A 23034-nucleotide genomic window follows, 5' to 3' on the forward strand; every position below is an offset into this window, starting at 1 on the left:
TTTACTCCATATTTCTAAAACTCAGAGCATCATGAAATGGCATTTTATCTTGCAAGGAGTAATTCTAGAATTTTCTGAACATACTTGATTGAACACCAATGCTTTTATCAAAGTTGAGGATGTCACAATATCTTTGCACAATTCAAAATCAAAGATGTCATAGTAAAGTAAGTCTAAATTGAAGGAAAATTGATCTCCTATAACATAATTTGCCTTCAGACTTCTAGACAGATGCTTAACTTGACATGGATCAAAGATGTGCACGAAACATATACACTGATGAAAAAAAGAGAGTGCTATCTTTTTGAAAAAAGGCTTATTTGAAGATTAACAGAAGGCAACTGATAGGCTGTCTTCTCAATGTCATTCCAGAACCAAGTTCTTTCTTCACTCTCAAGTTTACAAAAAGTCGTGACATCACCTGCTTCTCCCCAAACCTTGCAGCAGCAGAACAGTTTCAAGATCAGTTTCTCTTCTAGGAAACCAGCTCTCTGACACAGAACAGTTTCAGAACCATCAAATCACATTTTATCCTTCACACCATTACCGCCAATTACTTTAACTATTACAGCTTGAAGCTGAGCAGATGCCTTTTAAGACTTTCCAAGAGGTTAGAGGGGCTATAACAATTTCCAGGAGATGCCCTGAATTGTTCTATTGTGACATCCCAGTGGCAATACCTTGTGATACAGTCTGCTGTAACAAATAAAGCTGTTTAGATGAGTTCATGCAAAGACACTCGAGTCAATGAGGATGGGAGTGAGGTAAGAGCTTGGAAACTTACCCAGAGCAAAGTACTCAAGCCCTAAAGATAGGTGAAAATGAAGGGGCAAGGGGGAAGGAATAAGACACGGGAAAGAAATATTAATCTATTTTCAAAAGGAAATTAATCATTTAGCTTCCAAAGGTGAAAGTTGGATAAACTGAGGCAATTGGGTAAAACCTGAACTACCTCATATCAAAAACTAAATGCTGCTAGGATTCAGTCTACCAACTAATTTGCTTCAGCACTCTGAACAAGTTTCCTAAATGTGGTGTTTTTACAAAAGTAACAGAGGAAATCTTTTCAAAATAAGTAAACCACCAGGTGTCTGCAGCAAGGATTATATTTTATAGCCCACAAAGGACAACACACATCCATGGTTTTCTCAACAAATAGTTTGTGACGTTAGTAACCCATGGAACTCAATACAGACACCTAGAAAAATAAGGTGTACACACACACACACCTTTGCCTCAATAAAAAATGATATTCTGGACTCTGATAGGGCATTGAAACACATGAGGTTTTAATGCACAGGTGTCTGTAAGGTAAGTACAAATAGATTGCTGATTTATCCCACGAATACTTAGCTGGTAAGAAATATGTCTTGATTATTGAACTAACTTTTCTTAGCTTACTGTCTCTGATACGCTATCAAGATCAGCCTGGACTGTAAGCAACTAGTATACCACAACCTTCTACAGCCTAAACTAAGTAATCTTTAGAAAAGCAAACAGGTAGATAAACATAACTTCCATAAGAGCAACAGGACTGACAAGTTCAAATTTTCCGAAACAATCCACAGATGTATCATCTATGGCAACTACAGTTTGTAGCAACTAGTGCTATTGTCAGCAAGTTTTTCATTTTTAAAACTTCTGAAATTAATCAACATGGTGCAAGAATATTCTGCGGCCATTTCTGCTCTCACCACAGCTCTGTAACATCTACCATCAAATGTGGGGAAAAGAACATTACCTGTGTTGGCATTTCAAGCTTCATGTGCTTAACACAGTGACTAAGTGCTTGCTCCTACTATTTACCTCCGCTTGCATGATAAGCATGAGGAATTAGTTGCTTCAACCTTCATTAGAAGGTTAGTTACGTATACTTGGTTTTGAACAAAAATTTTCTGTTACATAAAAACAACTTGGCCTTTGTGACACTGCTAAATTTAACTTAATGCCATCTCTTCTTACAGCACAATTATTTTGGACATTAACAAGTAACTCAGACTGTCTGGATAATCATTTTAGTCCACTCACTGTACTTCCATCATAGATAAGATTTAGACTCTTACAGTCTTGCCCAACAGCAGAATCTCCTCCTTTCATACTGATGTTCTACCACTGCTCTTCTTGAGGCAGCCTCAAAAAGAGAGACAACCCTGCAGGGTTCCAAAGGAAGCGTACGGCAGAGCTCCCCCCGGGGTACGATCGGTTCAGCTGGGCAGGGAGGGCCAGCAGCTCGCAGGCGCCTTGCTGCAAGACGATACAGAACCCAGGAGCAGCCCCTAGCTCATATACAGAGAACATTCTGACATTACTCCGGGTCTTCCAAGATGCACTACTGGTTCCTTTTATAATTTGAAATTACTTTTATTAAGCCATACCATTAAATGTATGAAACAGTAAAAGTATTCTGAAGTCAAGTCACTTTCAAAGTCCAAACCTAACCATCCATCTAATTATTATGAGCGGGTCATTGATTAGTGAATCGGCAAAAGCTTTAAAACTCACAGTGCTTTGAGAAATTTTGATGGTGCCCACAGAAATTCTAAACCAGCAAACTCAAAGCACAGTAACATTAAAAAAAAAAATCATAACCACCAAAAATAGGTCAAAGGTGGCTCGTAGTAAGTTTGGCATTTATGAAGTTAAAGGAGTACATTTAAGCTTTCCTAGAACAAAAGTTCAAATCCAAGGGTACATCTTTGCAATGCTTTACAAATACAAGTCACAGAATCAGGAAGAATTTTCAATACAGAAGATTATCATAGCAGTAATTAGAACAAACATGCTGGAACTTTGCAGAAGGGCACAGCTCCAACATACAGATCAATAAAATTGGCACATAAAGGAAAATTCTTACATGCTAGAATGTCAGGCACTACTGTCAATTGCTAAACATTAGTTATTTCTTTACTTGTCCAAATAGATTTATGAAGTATTACCAAAAATATTCTCCAAATTATAAAATCTGCAGAACATAAGATCTGAACATCAAGATGCACCACTGTACTTGTTTTTCCATTTTGAAGGTCTAATATCAGTTTTATCTGTTCAGTTCTACGTCTATTTTCAATTATACCTGAAAGTACTCTCTTTGTCATTTCTGCTGTTCGTACTCTGGCTGGCACAGTAATTTTGCAATAGGGATATTCTCGCGTTGATCTGTTCAAGAAGTTCTATAGCACCTTCTATTACATTGCTATATGTACCACCCCAGCTATTGTTTTTCTTTCAACCATACACGAGCTAAGCATGTTTGAAGTTCACCAACTGCTTCAGCATATAGGGATGCAATGAATCTATAAGCAAAAAATGTATGGTATCTAATTCAAACACAGAAAAGCTACAGATAAGTCTGGCTTACCACAATGGCATCACACTTCAGGAAGCACGCATAAGTTGGAACCAGTTCATTGGCAAAGCAAGCAAGACTTAAATCCTGATAATTAAGCTATAGGGATAAAAGCACTTCAAGCGAAGCAAACTGCATGTTTTCATCCAGGAAAAGAAGTATGTAACCGATTTTTTCCATGTTTTGCTCTAACTTAGCTCTGTACAAATGAAACAGGAGGTATGATCCTTTACAGAGTATGAAATTTCAAATTCAATCAGAAATTGAGTCTTTAAAAAACTCACACAACAGAACTGTTGTCAGCCTCCAGCACCACAGTTAGGTCCCACATACTCTTATCACTCATTCATGCACTTGTATGCAAAGAAATTCAAAATATGTAAATTTGTATCTTGTTTTATTTAAGAAGTACGCATATAACTGAATAAATCTCCATGCAAACTGGAGTTTTTAAGAGCTGTAAGTGAAAGACACAAAAAACCCAAGTGAACTTTACTTATCAGTTATGTAAGTAGGGCAAATTCAAGCTTATTTACATACTTTAAACTTTTCATTTTTGATAGAAAAGTTACAAACCCAAAATTAACACATCTTTCTATACAAGTCCAAAACCTACTTTGCACAGACCAAGAGAACTGACAATACCTGCTTTAGCTCTTCTTGATTATTTACGTAACGATCTCAGCTTCCTAACATTTTTCACTCGCTGTGCTACACACTCCCCATGCTGTGTAGCAAGCTTCCAACAAAGCACCTTCAAAGACCACAGAAGAGTCAATCTGTTTACGGGCTATTTAAGCTGCAGGTCTGACAGCACAAGTCATCTGGGGCACTTTCTGATGTCTGAAGAGTTTCATACATGGATTGCCACCGTTTAAATAAGCACACATTAGAGCGCAGCCTGATGGTATTTAATTATTCAGTGACCTGACAGTCTAAAATAAATATTCAAAAAGAGAAGCCTTCAAGTTACTTGTTCCAACTTGATAGTCATTTTAAGCCATTCAATCAAACCGACACAGCTCCCTTAAACAGGGTACAATACTGAAAGCAGACCTACACCGAATTCACTCACTCCTCCCCTCCCAAGAACATATAATGGGAAAAGCAGTTAAGGACAAATCTCTCATAGCTTCCTTCCCATTCTGAAAAAATAGGAGAAATTTGGTAGTTATTTCTGCAAAACCCTTCATCTGGAAGTTTTAAGAGTCTTCACAGAAAGAAAACATACCTGCTATAGGCACATATCCAACTCCTTGTTGATACACAGTGGGCATCAGGACCACTGGCTGCGGCTGCATCATCATGGCAGCTGGCAAAGACTGGACACAGAAAACACAGATTAGAACTACTCAAGAAATAGAACAAAGCAAAACCAGCAATTAAAACAATTAAAGCAGTATTTTCAAAGCGTCACATTGCAAATCCAGGTTCAATATTACAATATGACTATACTAAGTGCTAAACTATATTAAGCAAAATCTCTGGCAAATTAACTGAACTACCATCCTTTTAAATGGCAATTAATTTGCCCATAAATCAATGTAAACACATCATGTCAAACTTTCGTTCTGCAGCAGTTTCACAAATTCTCTCACTGAAGCCAATTATTTCAAAACAGAGGTTTAATCAGCTTTCATATCTTATTCTTGAGAATTGACTACACAACATACTAATCATAAATTTTATCTTAGAGCAAACCTGAATGGTCCTAGCAGCAAATTTTAATTCAAGTCAATTATTTTTTAGGTAAACCAGATAAACACCCATTTACAACCTAACCAAAAAGTATTTACTGCCTTAAGTAATATTTTCAACTGCTAATCACAAAGTTCAGTATAATTTTATATATTATTTTAAACACTAGTACACACAAACACCCGGTAAGGTGCTATGGAACTACTTCTACTTCAACCTTAAAGTATCTCCCTCTCACTACCCAAGAAGCTTTTCTCCCTTCCTACTCCCACTCCAGGCTCAGCTTACCGTATACGACATAACCAGATTAATCATTCCTTCCTTGTCATCACCCTGCCTTCCACTCAGGCTATACCATTCATCCTCCACATTTCCTTGTTTCAGAGACTCAGGTATTGTAATGTGTGTCCAAGCGATACGGTCATCCATTGAAAATGCCCGCTGGGATATAATTTAAAAAAAAAAAAAACCAAAACCAAACATATTATCAACTTAATTATACTGGAAAAAAATAATCTTAAAATTATTCTTGACTTCAGTTTTATGCTATTTAATTTTATCAATTTTGGTTTCAAGTCATTAGTTTTGAAACTACTGAAGTGTCAGTAAATATTGCAGCCATCTCCTTTCCAACAAGGATGAATAATACTTAGAGTGGAATTAATAGACTGATTGCAGATATTTAATGATAAAAAACTGAAAACCTAGAACAGAACAATTCTAGAAATAAAACATATGTTTATCAGCATAGCCTGCGTGAATCTAGCGACATCGTATTAGAGGCCATTAAATGAATGTAAACAGCTTCTGTTCACAGCACTATGAAAGGCTGTGAGCTCCAGTAATTCAAGAGCAGATACGAGTACTGCTCCTGCCACTCCTGCTGCAGCCACGAAACTAGACAGTTCAACTCATCAACCAAGCCCAGGAAATAGCATCCAAAAGCCTCACTTGCATAATGACTGCACAGCTGCTGCAGTGTCAAGTTTTAACACACAGTAAGAGAGGCAGCAAAAAAAAAGAGGCAAACCACAGACCTCAGCATCAGTTGCAGACTCTTAAGTTTCTGCAAATAAATCCTAGTGACTACACACAGTCTATATTTGACATATATTCTCAGCATTTCTGAACTTGGGAAAGCTTCCAAGCTCCTTGTGGGTTAGAATAACACCGAAGAATTTCCGAGTAAAACAGCATTGTATAAACAGGCTATTTTTAATAGGGACAGTACAGAATATAAGGCTTCAGGGCATTTTGATAGCGAAGAGGAGCTTAACCACCACTCAAGACATTTTTGCTTCTCTTCCTTTGCACGGAACCCTGCTAATGCCCCTTATCAGCTACCAAAGTAACAGCTCTGATATTCCTGGGGAAGAGTAAAGCCTTATGGATTGCTGCTGTTGGGATTCTGAAAAAAATTTATCATCTCCCAGACAGCACAGCTAAGAAACAGCCTTTGGTAACTCAATCCTTTTTTGCAAGATTTCACCCAAACCTCAGTCCAAACACAGGAGATGGGGAGGAAGGAAAAATATAGTAGTTCTGACCTCATCAAATATCTCTAGATAAAAAGAGTCCACACCCGGGGGAACAGTGCACTGAATCACTTTGTTCCAGCGGGGGTTCTTGGCTCCGTTATGTGCTGTTGGAGTTTCATACACAGCATACCCCAGCCGTATTCGACAGTATGGATCCATGCGGGTCATTCCATAGTTCTTTGCCAATTTTGCCTGGAAAAAGAAGAAAGCCTGTAAGCATGTAATATTAACCATAACTTGAGAAGGTAATTAATATTAGTTCACAAAGAGAATCAAACACTGAAAAAGGACTAGATTCAATTATGAGGTAAACAGGAAAGAAAATGTCAAGAAAAACAGCACTCAGAGTTAAAACATAAGCCAATGACACCACTAAATGTCTGGGAGACCTTGAAAAGGGAACTTCTAGTTAACTTGACTGCTGTAGAAAATACACATCTTCATAAGTAACTGAAGGTTAGTTACTTCATACCAAACCAAAAGCTGTATGATTACAAGGAAATGGCAACAACTTCAATTTCTGTCTAGATATCGGCTCTCCAATATACAATCAACTTACTGCCATAGGTAGCCTGTCCCTGAAGTACTTTTAAATGACGAAATACAGAAATCCAGTAGCTTCAAGAATATCACACAATACAAAAGCACAAACTGCAACAGCAGTTTAACTGAGGTAAAGATCTAGTAGATCATACTTTCGGAAGTGATTAAAAACTTACTTAATTCAGTGTGAGCATTTGATATTACTTAATTCAGTGGGCAACTCAAGTTCTTCCTGACTGTAAAAAGAGATGTGGTACAGAATCAAAAGATAACCAAGATCCTTTTGCTGTAACACCAGAGGAATAGAGCAAACCAAGTTGATGACAGCCTTGAAGACAGCACAGAGTACTGCTGCACAGCTATATGCAAAGTAGAAATCAGACTTTTTTGGACATGGTGCTTCCCTGACTTGTACTAAGCAGCTTATAGCTCTTTTTATAGTAAGACAAGTGACAAAACGTAGTGCCTAGGATGCCTCCCACCTACAGAACATTTAAAGAACTGGAACAGTTGAGACTTGCGTACGATTTAGTGACAATGGATGAAGCTCTGGCCTGGAAAGCCCTTTTTTCCTTCAGGGAACATGCTGGTTCAGTAATTTATACGTTAGAGCTGGTGAGAAAGGCCTCAAAACAGTTTCTTGTAAATGTGAGCTTAACAAAGTAGGAAGGTTGGCACCTAGGTTATTCACTCTCTAGACTCTCAAGTCTAGCAGTTTAATCATAAAAGATAAAAAAGTTTATAATGAAGATTAACCAGTTTATCAAACTTCACCAAAAGGAAAGACACAATCAACCGTGCTTAGATAAACTCACCACCATTCCTATATATCTGCAAGGAAGAAAAGCAGTAAAGTACCTTCCCAAACCTATTTTCTCATCTTCCGCCATTTTTTTAGTAACAGCATTAAGGCATGCTGCTCTATATGCTTTATCAACACATATTTAAATACAAAAGACTTCAACCAGTTTTTCATGTTCCACAGGTTAACTAAGCCATAGTAAATCTCCTATCCAGAACGCCACATGCCTCAATACACAGCCACGATTCCCACAGCTTTCTTGCCATGAACTCCGAGACAGGTACAGAAGACTATCTCTCGGGACACCTCGGGGTTGTACTGCCATTCAGAGGGACCAGGCCAGGCTGCCGAAGTGCACAGACAGGAATCACAAAGTTCAACAAACGAAAATGTAACGTTCTGCCCAGAGGAGGAATAACCACTGTACAACTATAGGCTGTAGGCTACCTGGTGGAAGAGCAGCTTTGCAGAGAAGCACCTGGGGGTCTTGGTGGACACCAAGTTGGAAACAAGCCAGCAATGCACCCTTGCAGCAAAGACAACAGACAGCATCCTGGGCTGCACTAGGACAAGCACAGCTGGCTGGTCAAGGACAATCATCCCTTCTACTCAGCACTGGGGAGAACATATACGGAGTGCTGTTCTCTTTAGTTCTGGGCTGCCCAGTAGAAGACACGGTCATACTTGAACAAGTCCAGCAAAGGGCCACTAATACAGTTGAAGATTTCACTTCAAAAGCCATCACAGAATGGCTGAGGTTGGTTGGGACCTCTAGACTATGTCTAGCCCAAGCTCCCCACTCAAAGCTGGATCAAACGCTCAGGCAAGTTCTGAGTGTCTCTATGGATGGAAGCTTCACAATACTTTTGGGCAACCTGTCCTGACGGCTGACAACTTTCACAGTAAAATGTTTTTTCATGTATTTAAACAGAGTTTGCTATATTTCAATTTGTGCTTACTGCATCTCTTGCCTTTCTTCTAAATAGTACTGAAAAGAGCCTAGCTGTCTTCTTCGCTAATACCTGATGGTGGGGACTACTCATTTAGATTCCCCCAACAGCCTGTTCCCCAGCTCTCTCAGCCTTTTCTTGTACGTAACATCCTCCTTAATCCTTGATTAAGGCACTGGCCAGGGTGGGATAGGGATGGGATGAAGTCAGGACTAAAACTCCAGGAGGTCCCCTCTAACTTCAACTATCCTGTGATTCCGTAACAAGTGGTTACTTACAGACATGACATCATGAACAGCCGTTAGGCTTTATTCTTTAAGCAAAACAAAGATTTTTCTTATCTGCATAAGCACCTAAAAATAAACAAGGACTGAACCTGATAAGGACCAATATCAGCTCCGTCAGTTCACCCATCCAAACAGGGATCTGGATGTTTCTGTACACAGCCACTCAGTGAGATGCAAACCTTGTTCCTGAACACTGTACTGTCTGCCCCTTTTATCTGCTACAGGAACTTCTACCATCTATACTGATTGGAGCAACATCCCATGATAAAAAACCACTTTAAGCTGTCCAAGCAAATAGCCAAAGATGGACAACCTATGGAGTAGCATACAAGTTGTTAGAAACTGCTAGAGAGTCAAGAGAGACAGGACTTGTTACTTGATAAATGTTTTATTTCCTTATAGGCCTGAGCTTTAACCTGCAACATCTACCCCCACCTCTGCAAAAAAAAAAAAAAAATACTAAAGCTTCTTCTACTATGCTCTAGAAGTGGTAACATTTTTCTGCTGATCAAAGTTGCACAAGAGGCTTCCAGTGTTACACTCTTTGAACACAGATTGGGAAACTCATCAGAACTAGAAAAAGGGCTGCAACTGAATGCAGTTCAAGTGTCTAGACATTCGAAGTAATGGACTTTGAAAAAGCATGACCCCAGGTTGCAAAGGACGGATATCAGCTGTGAAGGAACAAACTGACCAATGAAACGCACAGAAAGGAAGGATCAGTCCCTCTTTTCCTGAGAGACCCTGTATAGGTTTGCTCCCCAGTAAGGACCTCACCATGGAAGCTGTAACCATACATGTATTACTCCAGCCTTGGTGCAAAACTTGAGGCTAAATATCTCGTTGGTATGTTTTTAGAAAATGACTTGAAAAGAACACTTTTAAGTAGATGTGGTGTGTTAAGTCAATATGAAGAACATTTGGTATGTTAATGTAGGCAACCAGAATTTTGCTGAGACAAGTTTCAAAACCTGAAATCTTATGCATAATGAATGCATTAATACAGTACTGTCAATAGAAGAAAGAAGGGTAACAAGGGAAAAGAGGAGGTAGAAAATAAAGAGCTAGGACTATGCACTTGTGATTAATAAGAAAGCCTGAAAAACCCCCAAGAAAACCAGCAAATGCATTACAGGAAACTGGGATGGAACAGAGCAGTCACTTCAGGAAAAATATGTAAGGCAACTGCAGTTTCTTGTAATATTCTCAAAATTTCCAGTTCTTCCAATATTAAGTGTTTCTACAAGAAGCCTTCTGTAAAAAAAAAATATTTATTTGATTATGTGCTATAATAGCAAGGTTTACAGGAAATTGCTGCACCATGCAGTTATGAAACATGAAGCTGGACAAAATGCTGATGTACAGTAACACATAGCTACAAAGTCTTTAAAAATTACTCATTCCTTATATAAAAGTCACTTAGTAACTCAAATTTTTGTAGCCACCAATCAAAAAAATTAGTTGTATTAACTAATTACAATTATTTAATTGTACAAAGAAGGTACTGCTTATACCTGTACTACAGTGATGCTGAGTCTGCCCACTGTACCCATTGGTCCTCCATACTGTAGCTGCTGAGCCGCCTGGGCATCCAGCTGGATCTGCTGTTGCTGCTGCGTTGGGGTAATGCGAAGAAAATCTTGAGGAAGTTCACCAACATAGACCTTAAAAAAGAGAAGGAAAAGAAAAAAGCCCTTCAAACTTCAGTCTTCCAATTTCATAACGGGAAAGACAGAACATAAATAAAAGCTTAGCAAAAACATTCAACAGAATTTTGTCTAGTTCTCTCAGCATGAACAAAGAACTAGTTAAATGACAAAACTGTCAACTCATGTGGAGAATGTTCTCATACTTTCAAAACCACGAAATTCCAACATAATCCTCTGAAAAACGTACAACATGCAGAGCAAGGCTGCTCTGCAACTGAACATGTAAGTAGTCCATACAACAGCCAGAGCTACCAAGTCTTCTAACCCATTCACATAAGCCAGCTGATGGCACCCAGCTCTTTCACTTATCACTCATGTTGCATCCAATCATTCCTGTGACAAAACAGCATACTGTTGTCATTCGAAAAAGTCACGTTCACAGTCACCTTCAAGACAGATCATAAAGACAATGTTTCCTACGAACCATAACCATATGGACATTTCTTCAACATAACTGTCATGGTTTAACCTCAGCCAGCAACTAAGTACCACACAGCCTCTCACTCACTCCCACCCCCTGGTAGGGTGGGGAGAAGAATCGGAAAAAAGGTAAAACTTGCAGGTTGAGATAAGCACAGTTTAATAATTGAAATTAAATAAAACACAGTAATAATATAATAATAGTAATTAAAAGGGAGACAACAGTAAGAGAGAGAAATAACACCCAAGACAGACAAGTGATGCTCAGCCCCCGCTAACCGACACCAGCCAGTCCCGGAGCAGCGATCAGTGGTCCCCAGCCAACTCCCCCGGGTCTATACACTGAGCGTGATGCTCGGTGGTACAGAATAGCCCTTTGGCTGGTTCCGTCAGCCATCCTGGCTTCCTGGGCACCTCCTCGGTGGCAAAGCATAGGGAACTGAAAAGTCCTTGACCTAAAGTAAGCGCTACTTAGCAGCAGCGAAAAAAAAAATAAAAATAAAAATAATCAGTGTGCTACCAACTTTATACTCATACTAAATTCAGAAACACACCACTGTACCAGCTACTAGGAAGCAAACTGACTCTATCCCAGCTGAAACCAGGACAATAACCAAGAATTCTTCAACATAACAAAGATGCCCTAATGCTTTCCAGTGTTAAGCATGGCCGGCCTGCAACAAACCCTGGGGACAAAATTCCACCATACTCAAAGCAATAATGGAGGAATACAAAACCTGGTTTATCACAAGAAAGAAGCATCATGAAAAGTTCAAAGCAGAAGCACACTAGAGGAATTCAGTCACCTGTGCCAATATGAATCAGCAGCCACTGTGTATTTTCTGTTAGCTTTATGGTAAGAGAAGGGGAAGTTTCTACCTATTACTTGTCAATTCTATTCCTGTCAATTCAACAACTTGGGTTGTTTCTAGGTTTTTAAATGCTCAGTGCACATTATTAATAACACATTTAGTGAGACCATCACATTAAATAACAAGCATTCTATAATAAAGTATTTTAAAAGTGGTATATAAAACCTATCATCACGCTGTACTCATTCCTGTTGTCTATAGAGTTGCTTACATATTTAATACAGACCTGTCCACTGCATCAAGACAAAAAGACAGTGCAATTGCTTATGTTGCAATCCCAGGCAGGATTACTCAATTGTGTTCCGGCAGATGCAAGCCTACAGAACATAATTTAAGACGTTAACAGGCCTCTAGGACATAGCTTTTGAAGATCAGACAGCACTTGCATGTAAAGATTGCATCTTGGAGACAGGAACTGCAGCTCTTGCCAAATCACATTGTATGTGACTATTGCTGAGAGCCTCAGGATCCTGGCAACAGTAGGTGTTACATGCCAGAAAGGAAGTTTATCAAAAAAGCTAAGGAAGTACTGAATGCCTGCTGCTAGGCTACTGGGAGGGAGAAGTGGGAACCAGTCTTGCTTACAAGCATCTTAAGATTTTGCAATTAAGATCTTAAGTAGTTTAAGTTTTAAGAAGTAGGAGGGGGGAAACCAGGTGTGGAGAAGGAGAAAACTAAGCTAAAAGATAGCACTGACATTAAAAGAAAGCTTATCTAATTAAGTTAGGCTGGAAATTAGACAGGGTCTTGTAACAGCCTTCTCAGTAGAACACACATTATAAAAAAATGAGTTAAGTTTTAAAATAAAACATAATCCATTTACAAAAGACTTGGAATGGCACTAGAATTAGCAAGGCAGTGCCATTTACAACACAGCAGGTCCCCTCCAGCCCCTGACCTCTAGGAAGTTTCAAATCTGCTATTATCAACATCTCTAAGAGTAAGCATCACGAAGATTTCCCACAGTCAGAAGTGGTGCCTGCAGCCCTGAAATCACATTCCCGCATGTGCAAGCTCCCTCTGTCAACTTCTCAGAAAACAGGATAGCACGCATCACATTTCCACCATCTTAACATGGAGATTGGACAACAGAACTCTAACATTGTTAAGTCACCCAAATACTGCTGCAAAATAAAATATATAAACTAGTCTCTATACTGGGGTCCAGCAGGGACAAAAAAGATCTGTAACGGAGACCAAAGTTTACTTACAGCATCTAAGCTAAGTGATTCATGTATCTCAACGAAAGCTACCTTGTAACTCGAACTGCAAAGCACACACAGAAACTGAAAACAGCTGGTGTAATTAAGTCCTCAAAAGATCCAAGTGGTAAACCCCTCCAAAAGGAAGAGCAGGGAACAGGAGATCCATATGCTCCCACCTTGAACGTTCAGCTCTGACCGAGATCTGGTACACAAGTCCCGGTGATAGGTGCTTATTGAGGAAAATCCACAACTCAGTAAGGTCTTATGCTAATTATCAGTTCATTCCATATTGATGGAGACATACCAGTAGTGTGCCATCTTTTTATCTGTAAAGAAAACAGGCTAATTTGTCTTCCTCGAAGCATTTAAAAGCTCCTGCCACCTCCAAACTTGAATCAAAAATACACAGTTACATAACTAGAGTTCAGCCACAGTTTTTGTTTTTAAAGCCAGGAGGACCTAAATGGCAAGCCTGTATCACCGATCCTACTCAACACCCATCAAATGCACTTCTCTCACTGTAACAACTTTTAAGAAATAGCATGAAATTCAAACCTGCTCTGCCATTAGCTGTAGAACAAAAAAAAGTATTCAATATAAGATTTGAATTTTACTGGAACTTTCAAGCATTGCCTTTCAAAAATATGAATTATCTAAAACCACAATAACATTGCCCTTCCTATCAGCTACAACCACCTAAGGGCTACTTTTGAGAATCTTCAAAGTGAAACACTGCAGGTATAAAAACTGCATCTCAACTCCTTCAGACTGAAGGCAGCATGATGTTCCACAGCTATTCAAGCTCATTTAGAACTGGGCTGTCTCAGTCTCACCTTCCTGTTTTCACCCTCATTTCTCGCACAACATTCAATGGTGCCAAGGCAATTTTAAAGTGCATTAGTGCAGAGGGCTGACAGAAGAAAATGAAACAAATGTTGGAGATAAAGGGAAGTCATCAGGACCCTTACCTCACCAACTGATCATGTGAGTACCAGTACATACATCAGGGAGGGAAAGGGAACACACAGCCCCAGACAACCACAAGCACCCTGACTTACCAAACCATGTGCCATGGCAAGCACACTCAGGGAACTGTAAATAAGGTTTCCACACTAACAATTACCAAGAAACTCTAATACTAGGTTTAAACAAGTTTCATGTTAAAGAGCTTTAAACACCTAGCTACTCAGAAAAGTTCTAACCATTCTCCTTTAAATGGTTTCACTAAGTAAGAACAAGTGAGTGAATGAGCAGGAATTTTGAACTATTATTCTATGTTTTGCACACCAAATGAAAAATCGGCACCAGATAGGACGCATCCAGAAGTCCTGAAAGAGCTAGCTGATATTTTTTAAGGCTAGTCTCTCTCATCTTTAAAAGGTCATGGAGATTAGAGGAAGCTCCCTATGACTGGAGACAGACAGATCTCATACCCAGCTTTCAAAAGGGCAAGAAGGATGACCTGAGGAAGCACAGACAGGTCAGCTTCACTTTGGTCGGTAAGAAAATCATAGAGCAAATACTTCTGGAAGCCATTTCTAGACACATGAGGAAAAGAGCAGGGAGTAGGAATGGCCAGCCCTTGCCAAGGCTTTGAAAAGAAAAAAAGCCTGATTACTCCAGCTGCCTTATACAATAAAATTAATAGAATTGGTAAACAATACGGATGAAAAAACTGGCTGGGTTGCTGAGCTCAGAAGTTACAAGTTCAGTGGTTAATGATGCCGGAGGTGGATTAAAAGCAAAGCTTCTCAGAGGTCTGTGCTGAGACTAACTTATGTGTCTAATATTTTTCCTTATCAGTAACCAGAGGTGAAGACAGAATGTACCCTTATCAGTTCTGAGGACAACACAAAAATTGGGGCAGGGGAATGACCGGTATACTTCAGGACAGGACCAACAACCAGAGAGACAGAAAAAATTCAGTGGCAGGAATTCCATGAAATTCAGCAAGTGCAAAGTCCTGTACTTTGGCCAGAAAAATCCCTGGCACCAGCACAGGCTAAAGAACAACTGGCAGGGGTGCAGCTCTACAGAGGGAAACATGCGGATCCTTGTGCAGAGCAAGCTGAACATGAATGAGCAGAGCACGCTCACAACAATGAAGCCTAACAGCATACTACACTACATCCACAGAAGCCTAGCCAGCAGGCTGAGGAAAGCAATTGTCTCCCTTTGCTCGGCACTCATTAGACCACATCTGCAACAATGCAACCCATTTGGGGGCCAGCAGTACATGAAAAATGATAAACTTGAGTAAGCCCAGCAAAGATCCACCAGGATGGCCCATGAAAAGGGCTGTAGCGCAAGACTTGTGAGGACAGACTGAGGATTTGTTTAGAGTAGAAGAAACTTGGGATGCACCTTGCTTCCAGTATCTATGAGGAGGTCATTAAGAAAACAGAGCCAGGTTCTCTTCTGAGATGCAAGGCAAGAAGAAAGGAGACTTCAGCTGTCAAACTGAAACAGGGGATGTTTGCTATTAAATAAGGAGGGAAAAGAAATTAATTGCAGGGGCAACCACAGCAAGGAACAAACTGCCCAGCAAGACTGCAAAAACTCTCACCTTAGAGATTTTGAAGAACCTGCCAGAAAAAACCCTGAGCAACCTGGCCCAAATTAAAAATTGACCATGTTTTTAGAAGAAGGTGGGACAACACGGACTCCTGGCATCCCTTCTACCCTGAACTGTTCTAGGATTCTACCTAACTCATGTTATAGCATGACACATCTGGTTATACTCCTGTAGAACTGTACTCAAAGGCTCTACATAAGCATTTCCATTTAGAGATGGACACAGAAACAAATAACAGCAATTAAGTTTACTACATTTATGGATTTCTGCTGTTTGGTTCTGCGTTTGGGCTTTCTTAGTGTTGTTTTGTTTTTCTTTTTTTAAACATCCCAAAAAATGTGTCAGGTACTGCAAGGTACCAGACACTTCTCCTGTTCTTATGATTTTTCCTGTTGCCAGAAAATTTCCATCTATTTTGTTGCTTCTGTTGTTTCCATATGCCTACCTGTAAATACTTTATGATCCTACAGTCATCACCTTAATAGGATTTTCCCTTTCCCCCTAGTACACCACCTATATTTACTGCCAACCAAGTATTTTGCCACTAGCTGCTGCCTCTGGATTTTCCCAGCACATCTAAATTAGTCCAAGACACTAACATTTAAATATTTGCAAAATACATTCCACCGTGCAAAAGCATCACTGTTAATAAAGAAAGTTTGGTTTTACTGAAGAAGAAATCAATATGAACCATTTGATTATAATCAAAAGAGATTCCTTCACTAAAACAATAATTCTGAAATCTTGCAGAGTATGGCAGGAACTACTGTATATAAACAGACGTTAAAAATTACAGATAGAGTGAGTGTCCATAAGACATCTGAAATTCAAGAAGCATTTATAGCATATTTGAGTTTCATGCATTTGGACTGCACTCAAGGTAACAGGAATAATATCGGGAAAAGCCACAGAAACAGCTCAAAACAAGGAAAACCCCAAATTCATATTGGGATTATCATTAAGAAGAAGGATAATTGCCATCAATTCCAGGAACAGACTTCTGTTTTTTTCTACTCTACTACTAGACATACCAGTACAAATCTTTCTTTCCTTCAAGTCCTAGTTACAAGAAAATGTCATTGAATGCAACAGAAAACAAGTCACTTAGTGTCTTAAGGTACTTCTTTTACCTGGTAGAAAGCAAGAACTTCAAAGCATCATCAATGCTGCCCTCAACATTTTCTGTCAAAGGAACATGCTCCAGAGACCAGATCACAGCACTTAAAAATTAATTCACATTTTGCTTAGAAACACTCAATTTCATCTTACTCCCTCAACTTTTTGAACAACTTCTGGAATCTGAAATGATTGCAACAATGTGTCTTAATGAGATTTCCATATTCATAGACCAAGATTTTAATAGTACATATATCCACATTCTAGGAAGAAACAAAATATCTAATAAAATATTCAATTATACCCGAAATTATCAACACAATTATTCTGGTTATAGGACTTTGTATTCAAAATTGCTTGTGTGACAGCATAACATGTATCAGTACTGGACAATACAAACAGGAATTGCTTCTTCACCACCTTTGTTCAGAAAAAAGATAACAAAGTTCTGAAGAGTCGCGACAAAACTTCCAGTAATACCAGAGACAACAAAACTAACATAGTTAAATGACAGTATTAGGACAAGATGAGAGAAGTCATTATAAATATAAATATAGCCTGGCCATTAGAAGATTTCCAATCATCTGAGTAGTGATTATTAGGGAAATTGGGAGCAGAGATCCAGGTAGTCCTAGTTTGGTACTTGATCTAATTTTGGTGGATCTGACCTACTTGCCAGCATGGTCAATAATCACAGATACTAATTTTGGATTTGCTTAGCTAGCTAAGGAATCACAAATACAAGGTTTTGGTGTCTCAGATTTAACCTGAAGCCTGATCAAACCAATTATTAATAACTCTCACTTGGAAAAATATATCATTTAGCAGCCCTTATATATTCAGCCACAGTTTAGATTTCAAGTCTGTCCTCAAAAGATCACAAAATGTGGAAACACACTGATTCCATAACATCCTGAAAACAGCCAGAGAAATCTGTATTCTAGCAGAATATTTACCAGTAACAGACAGGGTGAATTCCAGTTCTGTTTCTTCTGAAAAACTTAACAGCAAACAGAAATTCTAATTATTCACCAAATAAGCATCATCATAAACTGGAAAGCACAGGTGTAAGAACAAGACTGGCAACAGTATAGCAGCATACTTTATTTTCTTACCTGCACAAAACAACCTTGAATGTTTTCTCACCTGTTCAAACAGAAAGGGACAGAACTGTTCTCTCCAGCACTAAAGAGAAAATGTTTCCCAATCCTTTAGCACCGTTTAGTGGCTATTCATTTGTAACGCAGCTGTATCTATAAAAACAAGTAGAATTCTATCTTCTCTAGAGAGAATTAAGAAAGGCTGGCATGTAACCTATCAACATCCTGACCTGTGAATGGCAGCTTAATACTGCAAAATTTATTAAGTCATTTGAAAAATACTCCAATCTCTAAAGCGGTTAAGACAAGGAAGAAAAGAGTGCACAACAATGTTAGGAAGATATAGGAAAAAAACCCAAAAAATTTAAAACCAAAAAGCCAAAGTTGTACAAGATAAATCATCATATGCCTTTCCAATTGTCAGACTCAAATCAATTTTAAGTAACAAAAGACTGCCAAGAGCTTATACAGGAGCACCTGGTTAATTCTAAAATAAGACATCTAGAAGAGTAACATTCCAAGTGTTGTGATACACGTTCTTTAAAACATTTCAGAAAGGCTAGGCAGTTATGATTATCAAACATCTGTAAGATTGTAGCCATGTCCAAGAAGATTCTAAAATCTTAGCCCAGGAAGAATATTTCATCAACCTAAACCAAGCAGATATTCAAAGTACTTCACTGAATACCAACAAGGTGCTTAGCACCATAGGCAAGTAAAACTTCTCTCAAAAAGAAATGCCACTACATCGCAGAGAGAAATATCTGCAGTTTCACCTTCCCGCAAACCCAGACTGCGGCCAGGCCTCCTGTCCCTTCTGTCCAAACCACTTGGTTACCCGTCCCTTCTGTCCAAACCACTTGGTTACCCGTCCCTTCTGTCCAAACCACTTGGTTACCCGTCCCTTCTGTCCAAACCACTTGGTTACCCGTCCCTTCTGTCCAAACCACTTGGTTACCCGTCCCTTCTGTCCCTACTCCCACATCAATTCCCTCAGTCTCCCCCATCTCCTCCCAACAAACCCAAGACTAAGTGAAATTACTTTTAAACAAACTCTGACCGTTTTCCAGAAATTTATATTATTTTGAGTAAAACCTGGTACACTCTGACAGAATCCTACCTGGGTGCCAGCACCCCCAGCGCTGCACAGGACCTCTGGGGCCAGCCGCTGGTGTCTTCTCTTGACACCATCAAGAGACAACAAAACACTTTATTACCTTAATCTTCCACTTAAAACTTTTCTTCCAACGCCACAACTATTACCACAATCCTTGTAAAAGGACTCTGTTCTGGAAGACGGGACAAATAAGGCACGTTAAGGAATTAAATCGATGATCGTGTAGTGTTACTGCCAGGAGATAGCACCAAACAGCGATGCGGTTTTCCAAGATCAGCAGTTTAATAACTCGGTGCTGTGGCGCTTCACCGAGGCTGCACAGGCGCACACGCAAACCCTGCTGCTTCTAGTCGTTTAAATTGTTTAAGAAACCTTATGTCACCTGCAGAGCCACCTCCTCTTGCCAAGGACTACCAGATCCTTCCAGAGCAGGGGACAGGGACAGCACAGCAGCGGAGGGCTGATGTTACACCGCAGCACGCACCCCTCCGCGGGGCAGCATTAGCCCGGGGCAGCACCCACCCCGGCACCGCGGGCCCGCCGCCGTGTGACCGCTCCGGGGGCGGCCGCCTCTGCGCGCCCCGCCGGCCCCTGAGGGCGCAGAGCTCTGCCCCGCTCCGCAGCGGTTCAGCTGTGGGTAGGCTTAAGCCGCCCAACCCTTCGGAAGGCCGCGGACAAAGGGTGGGCAGAGAGCCGCCCCCACCCCGCAGGAGCGGCTGCCGCCCCCTTCCCCGGCGGCTCTCCGCCAGGCGGAGGAGCAGCAGGCAGGCAGGCTGTCCCGCCCCCGCCCCCGCATCCCGGGCAAGCGGCGAGCGCTCGCCCCGCTCCACCGCGCGGCGGGCGGGACACGAGCAGGGCGAGCCCGCCCCCGCCGAGCGGCGCCGCAGCACCGGCCCGAGGGGAGCGGGAGCGGGGCCGGGGGCCGAAGCCCAGCGCAGCCCCAGCCGGGCCTCGCCTCACCGGCCCGGCGCCGCGCAGTCACAGGAGCGAAGGGGAACCTTCGCCCGCCGCGGCACTCACCGGGCCCCGCTGAGTGGTGACGGTGGTGGCCATAGCGGCTCGCTCGGGCTCGGGCCCAGACCCCTCCTGCCGCCCCGCCAGGCCGCCGCTCCGCCGGGGCTCCGCGGCCGCCGCCAGCCGTCACTCAGCGCTGCCGCCGCGTCAGCTGACCCGGCCCCGCCCCTTCTGGCGGGTTCCAGGGCCGCGCCGTGCGCAGGCGCGCAGGGACGGGGCGGGCGCCGCGGGCAGGTCCCCCCGCGCACGCGCGTAGCGACGCCCGAGCGGGGCGAGCGGGGCGGCTCCCGCGCACGCGCCCTTGTGCCCTGCCGGCACGGCGGTGCGGCGCGGCCCGCTGACGCTGGGGGGCGCCGCGGCGCGGGCCAGGAGCCGGCACCTGGGGGCTGCGGCCGGCGGCCCCGGCTTGGCCCGGGGTCCGCGGGGTCCCCCCACCCCGGTTCGGCCCGCGGGTGCAGCGGGTGCCTGGCAGGGCCGCTCGCCTTGCGCTGCCCGCCCCGCCCCGCAGCTCATCCAGCGCGGCCCTGCCTGCACGGACAAAAGCAGCTTTCATGTTCATCCCTGTGCTGCTCTGGGAGATAAAATTTGATCATTTCAAAGCCTATTTAAATAACATAACTCTTTCCTGTTGTTAGGATCTGCTGTATGAATTTAGCCCTTAATTAAAATTCTAGTGTAGATTTTGGCAGCTGGAAATAGAACAGTGCAATTAGGAATGCTCCAAATTTAGCACTAGCTTTTTTTCCCCCACTACCCTAGCATCTACTTGCAGCAGGAACAGCCTCGTCTTTTTACTGGTGTCTTGATACTCAGAAAAACACGTACTGCCGACAGGAGTGATGGGGAGCCCCTGAACCAGCTGAACGCCAATAGCCAGCAGAAGAGAAGGGCTGCAGCGCCCCGCACCCCTGCCCACGCTCTTCTGCTGGAAGCAGAATTCAGGTCAGCCTACAAAACCATTAAAGCAGCACATCATCCTTCCCTTGTTCCTGCCACCAGAAAAGAAACCAAACCTGAAAAGACACGTTGGGGGGGAGGGGTTCTTTAAAAAGAAAGGTAATTTCCCCCCCTTTGTTTCTTTTGGGGGTGGGTGGGTGTATTTTTTAGTTTAAGTCTTGAAAGATCCTTTTGACGTAGGTTGTTTGGGTTTTTTTTCTTTGCAGGGAGAAGGGGTTAAGCTGCTTGGCGAAGCTACAGGGACTAGATTTTTTTCACTGCCCCTTGTATAAGCCTTTCAGCAGAGACAGTACTCTGTATGAAGGGGCAATGCAATGTCAAATTAAGCCACATGATTAAGAACATTCAGCACTTACAGTATCAGATATGTGCCCTGTCTGTATGAACCTTCTGTACCAATACAGTTAGCATTGTACAAACATTAATTTATAACAGATGCTACCCAGATGTAGCCTCTTTCATGAACTCTAAATCATCCAGCAGTTTTGATGGTTAAATGATAGCTGTTTCTTGAGCCAACACGGTTAAAACGGTAAGTAAAACCCACAGAGGTAACAGAAGAAGATCAGTGCTCATCTCCATAATTACAATCCTGACATCATCAGGGCAGGTTGGAGGGAAAAGAGCATTAACAAGCCTCATTGTTATTTTTACATCTAACAAGCTAGGAAATCAGTTTTAGGTAAGTCATGGGCAGTTATTTTAGTAACTTACGTAGTTTTACTTACCATGGATTTCATTCTAAGACCTGGTCTAATCACAACAATCTCAAAGAAGTTAGACATGAGACAAAATTATTGTCCCTATAAAATTTATATCAACAGAAAAAAGTAGTAACACTGCCTCAGAGATTCCTGAGGTTTTGCTCATCCAGAGATAGGCAGTGACTAGAGTGAACATTGTGCCTTCCTGACAGCACCACCATTTTCTAACTGCCTCTTTTATTTTCCTGTTTTATTATTATTCCTAGGAAATCCACAGATAATCTAAACACTTATTTTTAATCACCATTTTTAAACTATGCAGTAAAGGATTTGCGGTTAAATAAGCCCCCACTCTCCCTAGGGTAAATTAGTACCTGAAGGTGGCCTGGAAACGCTACAAAAATACCGGCTTTGCCATCTGGTGGACATCCACGACACAGCAAACAGCCTTCGCCCAGGAGGGACAGGTGGTTCTGCTTCCCCAAGTGCGGTATCATCACAAATAGGGAGCACCGGTGCAAAAACATTAGCGAGACATCTGATGTCAATGTAGTAATTAAAGTGTGAATGTAAGCCATGGGAAAGGTGAGAGAACAAGTCATAAAACCCTGTTATTTGCAGCATATGGTCATCATTAAAAAAAGGTTGAAAGGTAATTAAAGAAGCCATAATGACAATAAATTGCGTTTATCTTGTAATAAAAATTTAGATGTCAGTTTCTCCTGTATCAGCCTTTCATTCTGATTCCCAGTCTTTTCTCTGTTCTTCCCAGTTCTTCATTTGGCCCTCCCAGAATCTCTTCTTTTCCATTGCCTCATCTGTTCTTTCCAAAATGCTTCTACCCCTTTTGCACCTCCTCTCCATCCTCTCTTTTGCTTTGATGCTCTCTTTCATCTCCCACATCTTCTATTAAACTTGCTTCTACAGATCTGTCATAAGCCCCATGTTCTCTGAAATTTCACCTGGAGCTTTCCATTCACATTTTTTTATAAACTCATCTCCTTGCTCCCAGCTGCTGGCTGGGTAAGAGGTAACACATTTCCGAGCTCTCCATGCCGTTTCCTCAATACGAGGCCAAATG

The 23034-nt window shown here is 41.5% G+C and overlaps 1 protein-coding gene across 7 annotated transcripts in view; it reads right to left on the reverse strand.

The window, feature by feature from the left end:
- The window catches only part of TOLLIP (toll interacting protein), a 66625-nt gene that overhangs the window by 6804 nt on the left and 36787 nt on the right, over positions 1-23034 (reverse strand). For 3 of the 7 annotated variants that reach the window (XM_027808779.2, XM_027808780.2, XM_055722197.1), the window contains 5 exons: positions 10679-10828; positions 6592-6774; positions 5333-5485; positions 4578-4668; positions 785-805 (listed from right to left, as the gene is read on the reverse strand). In XM_027808779.2, the coding sequence (XP_027664580.1) occupies positions 785-805; positions 4578-4668; positions 5333-5485; positions 6592-6774; positions 10679-10717 (487 nt within the window). In that variant the 5' untranslated portion in view covers positions 10718-10828. Of the gene's footprint in view, positions 1-784; positions 806-4577; positions 4669-5332; positions 5486-6591; positions 6775-10678; positions 10829-19660; positions 19680-20298; positions 20457-22327; positions 22348-23034 lie in introns of those variants that run through there. The other 4 variants (XM_055722193.1, XM_055722195.1, XM_027808781.2 and 1 more) reach the window with 4 other exon arrangements.

This window comes from Falco cherrug, chromosome 10 (genome assembly GCF_023634085.1).
Source record: "Falco cherrug isolate bFalChe1 chromosome 10, bFalChe1.pri, whole genome shotgun sequence".
Classification (NCBI taxonomy): domain Eukaryota; kingdom Metazoa; phylum Chordata; class Aves; order Falconiformes; family Falconidae; genus Falco; species Falco cherrug.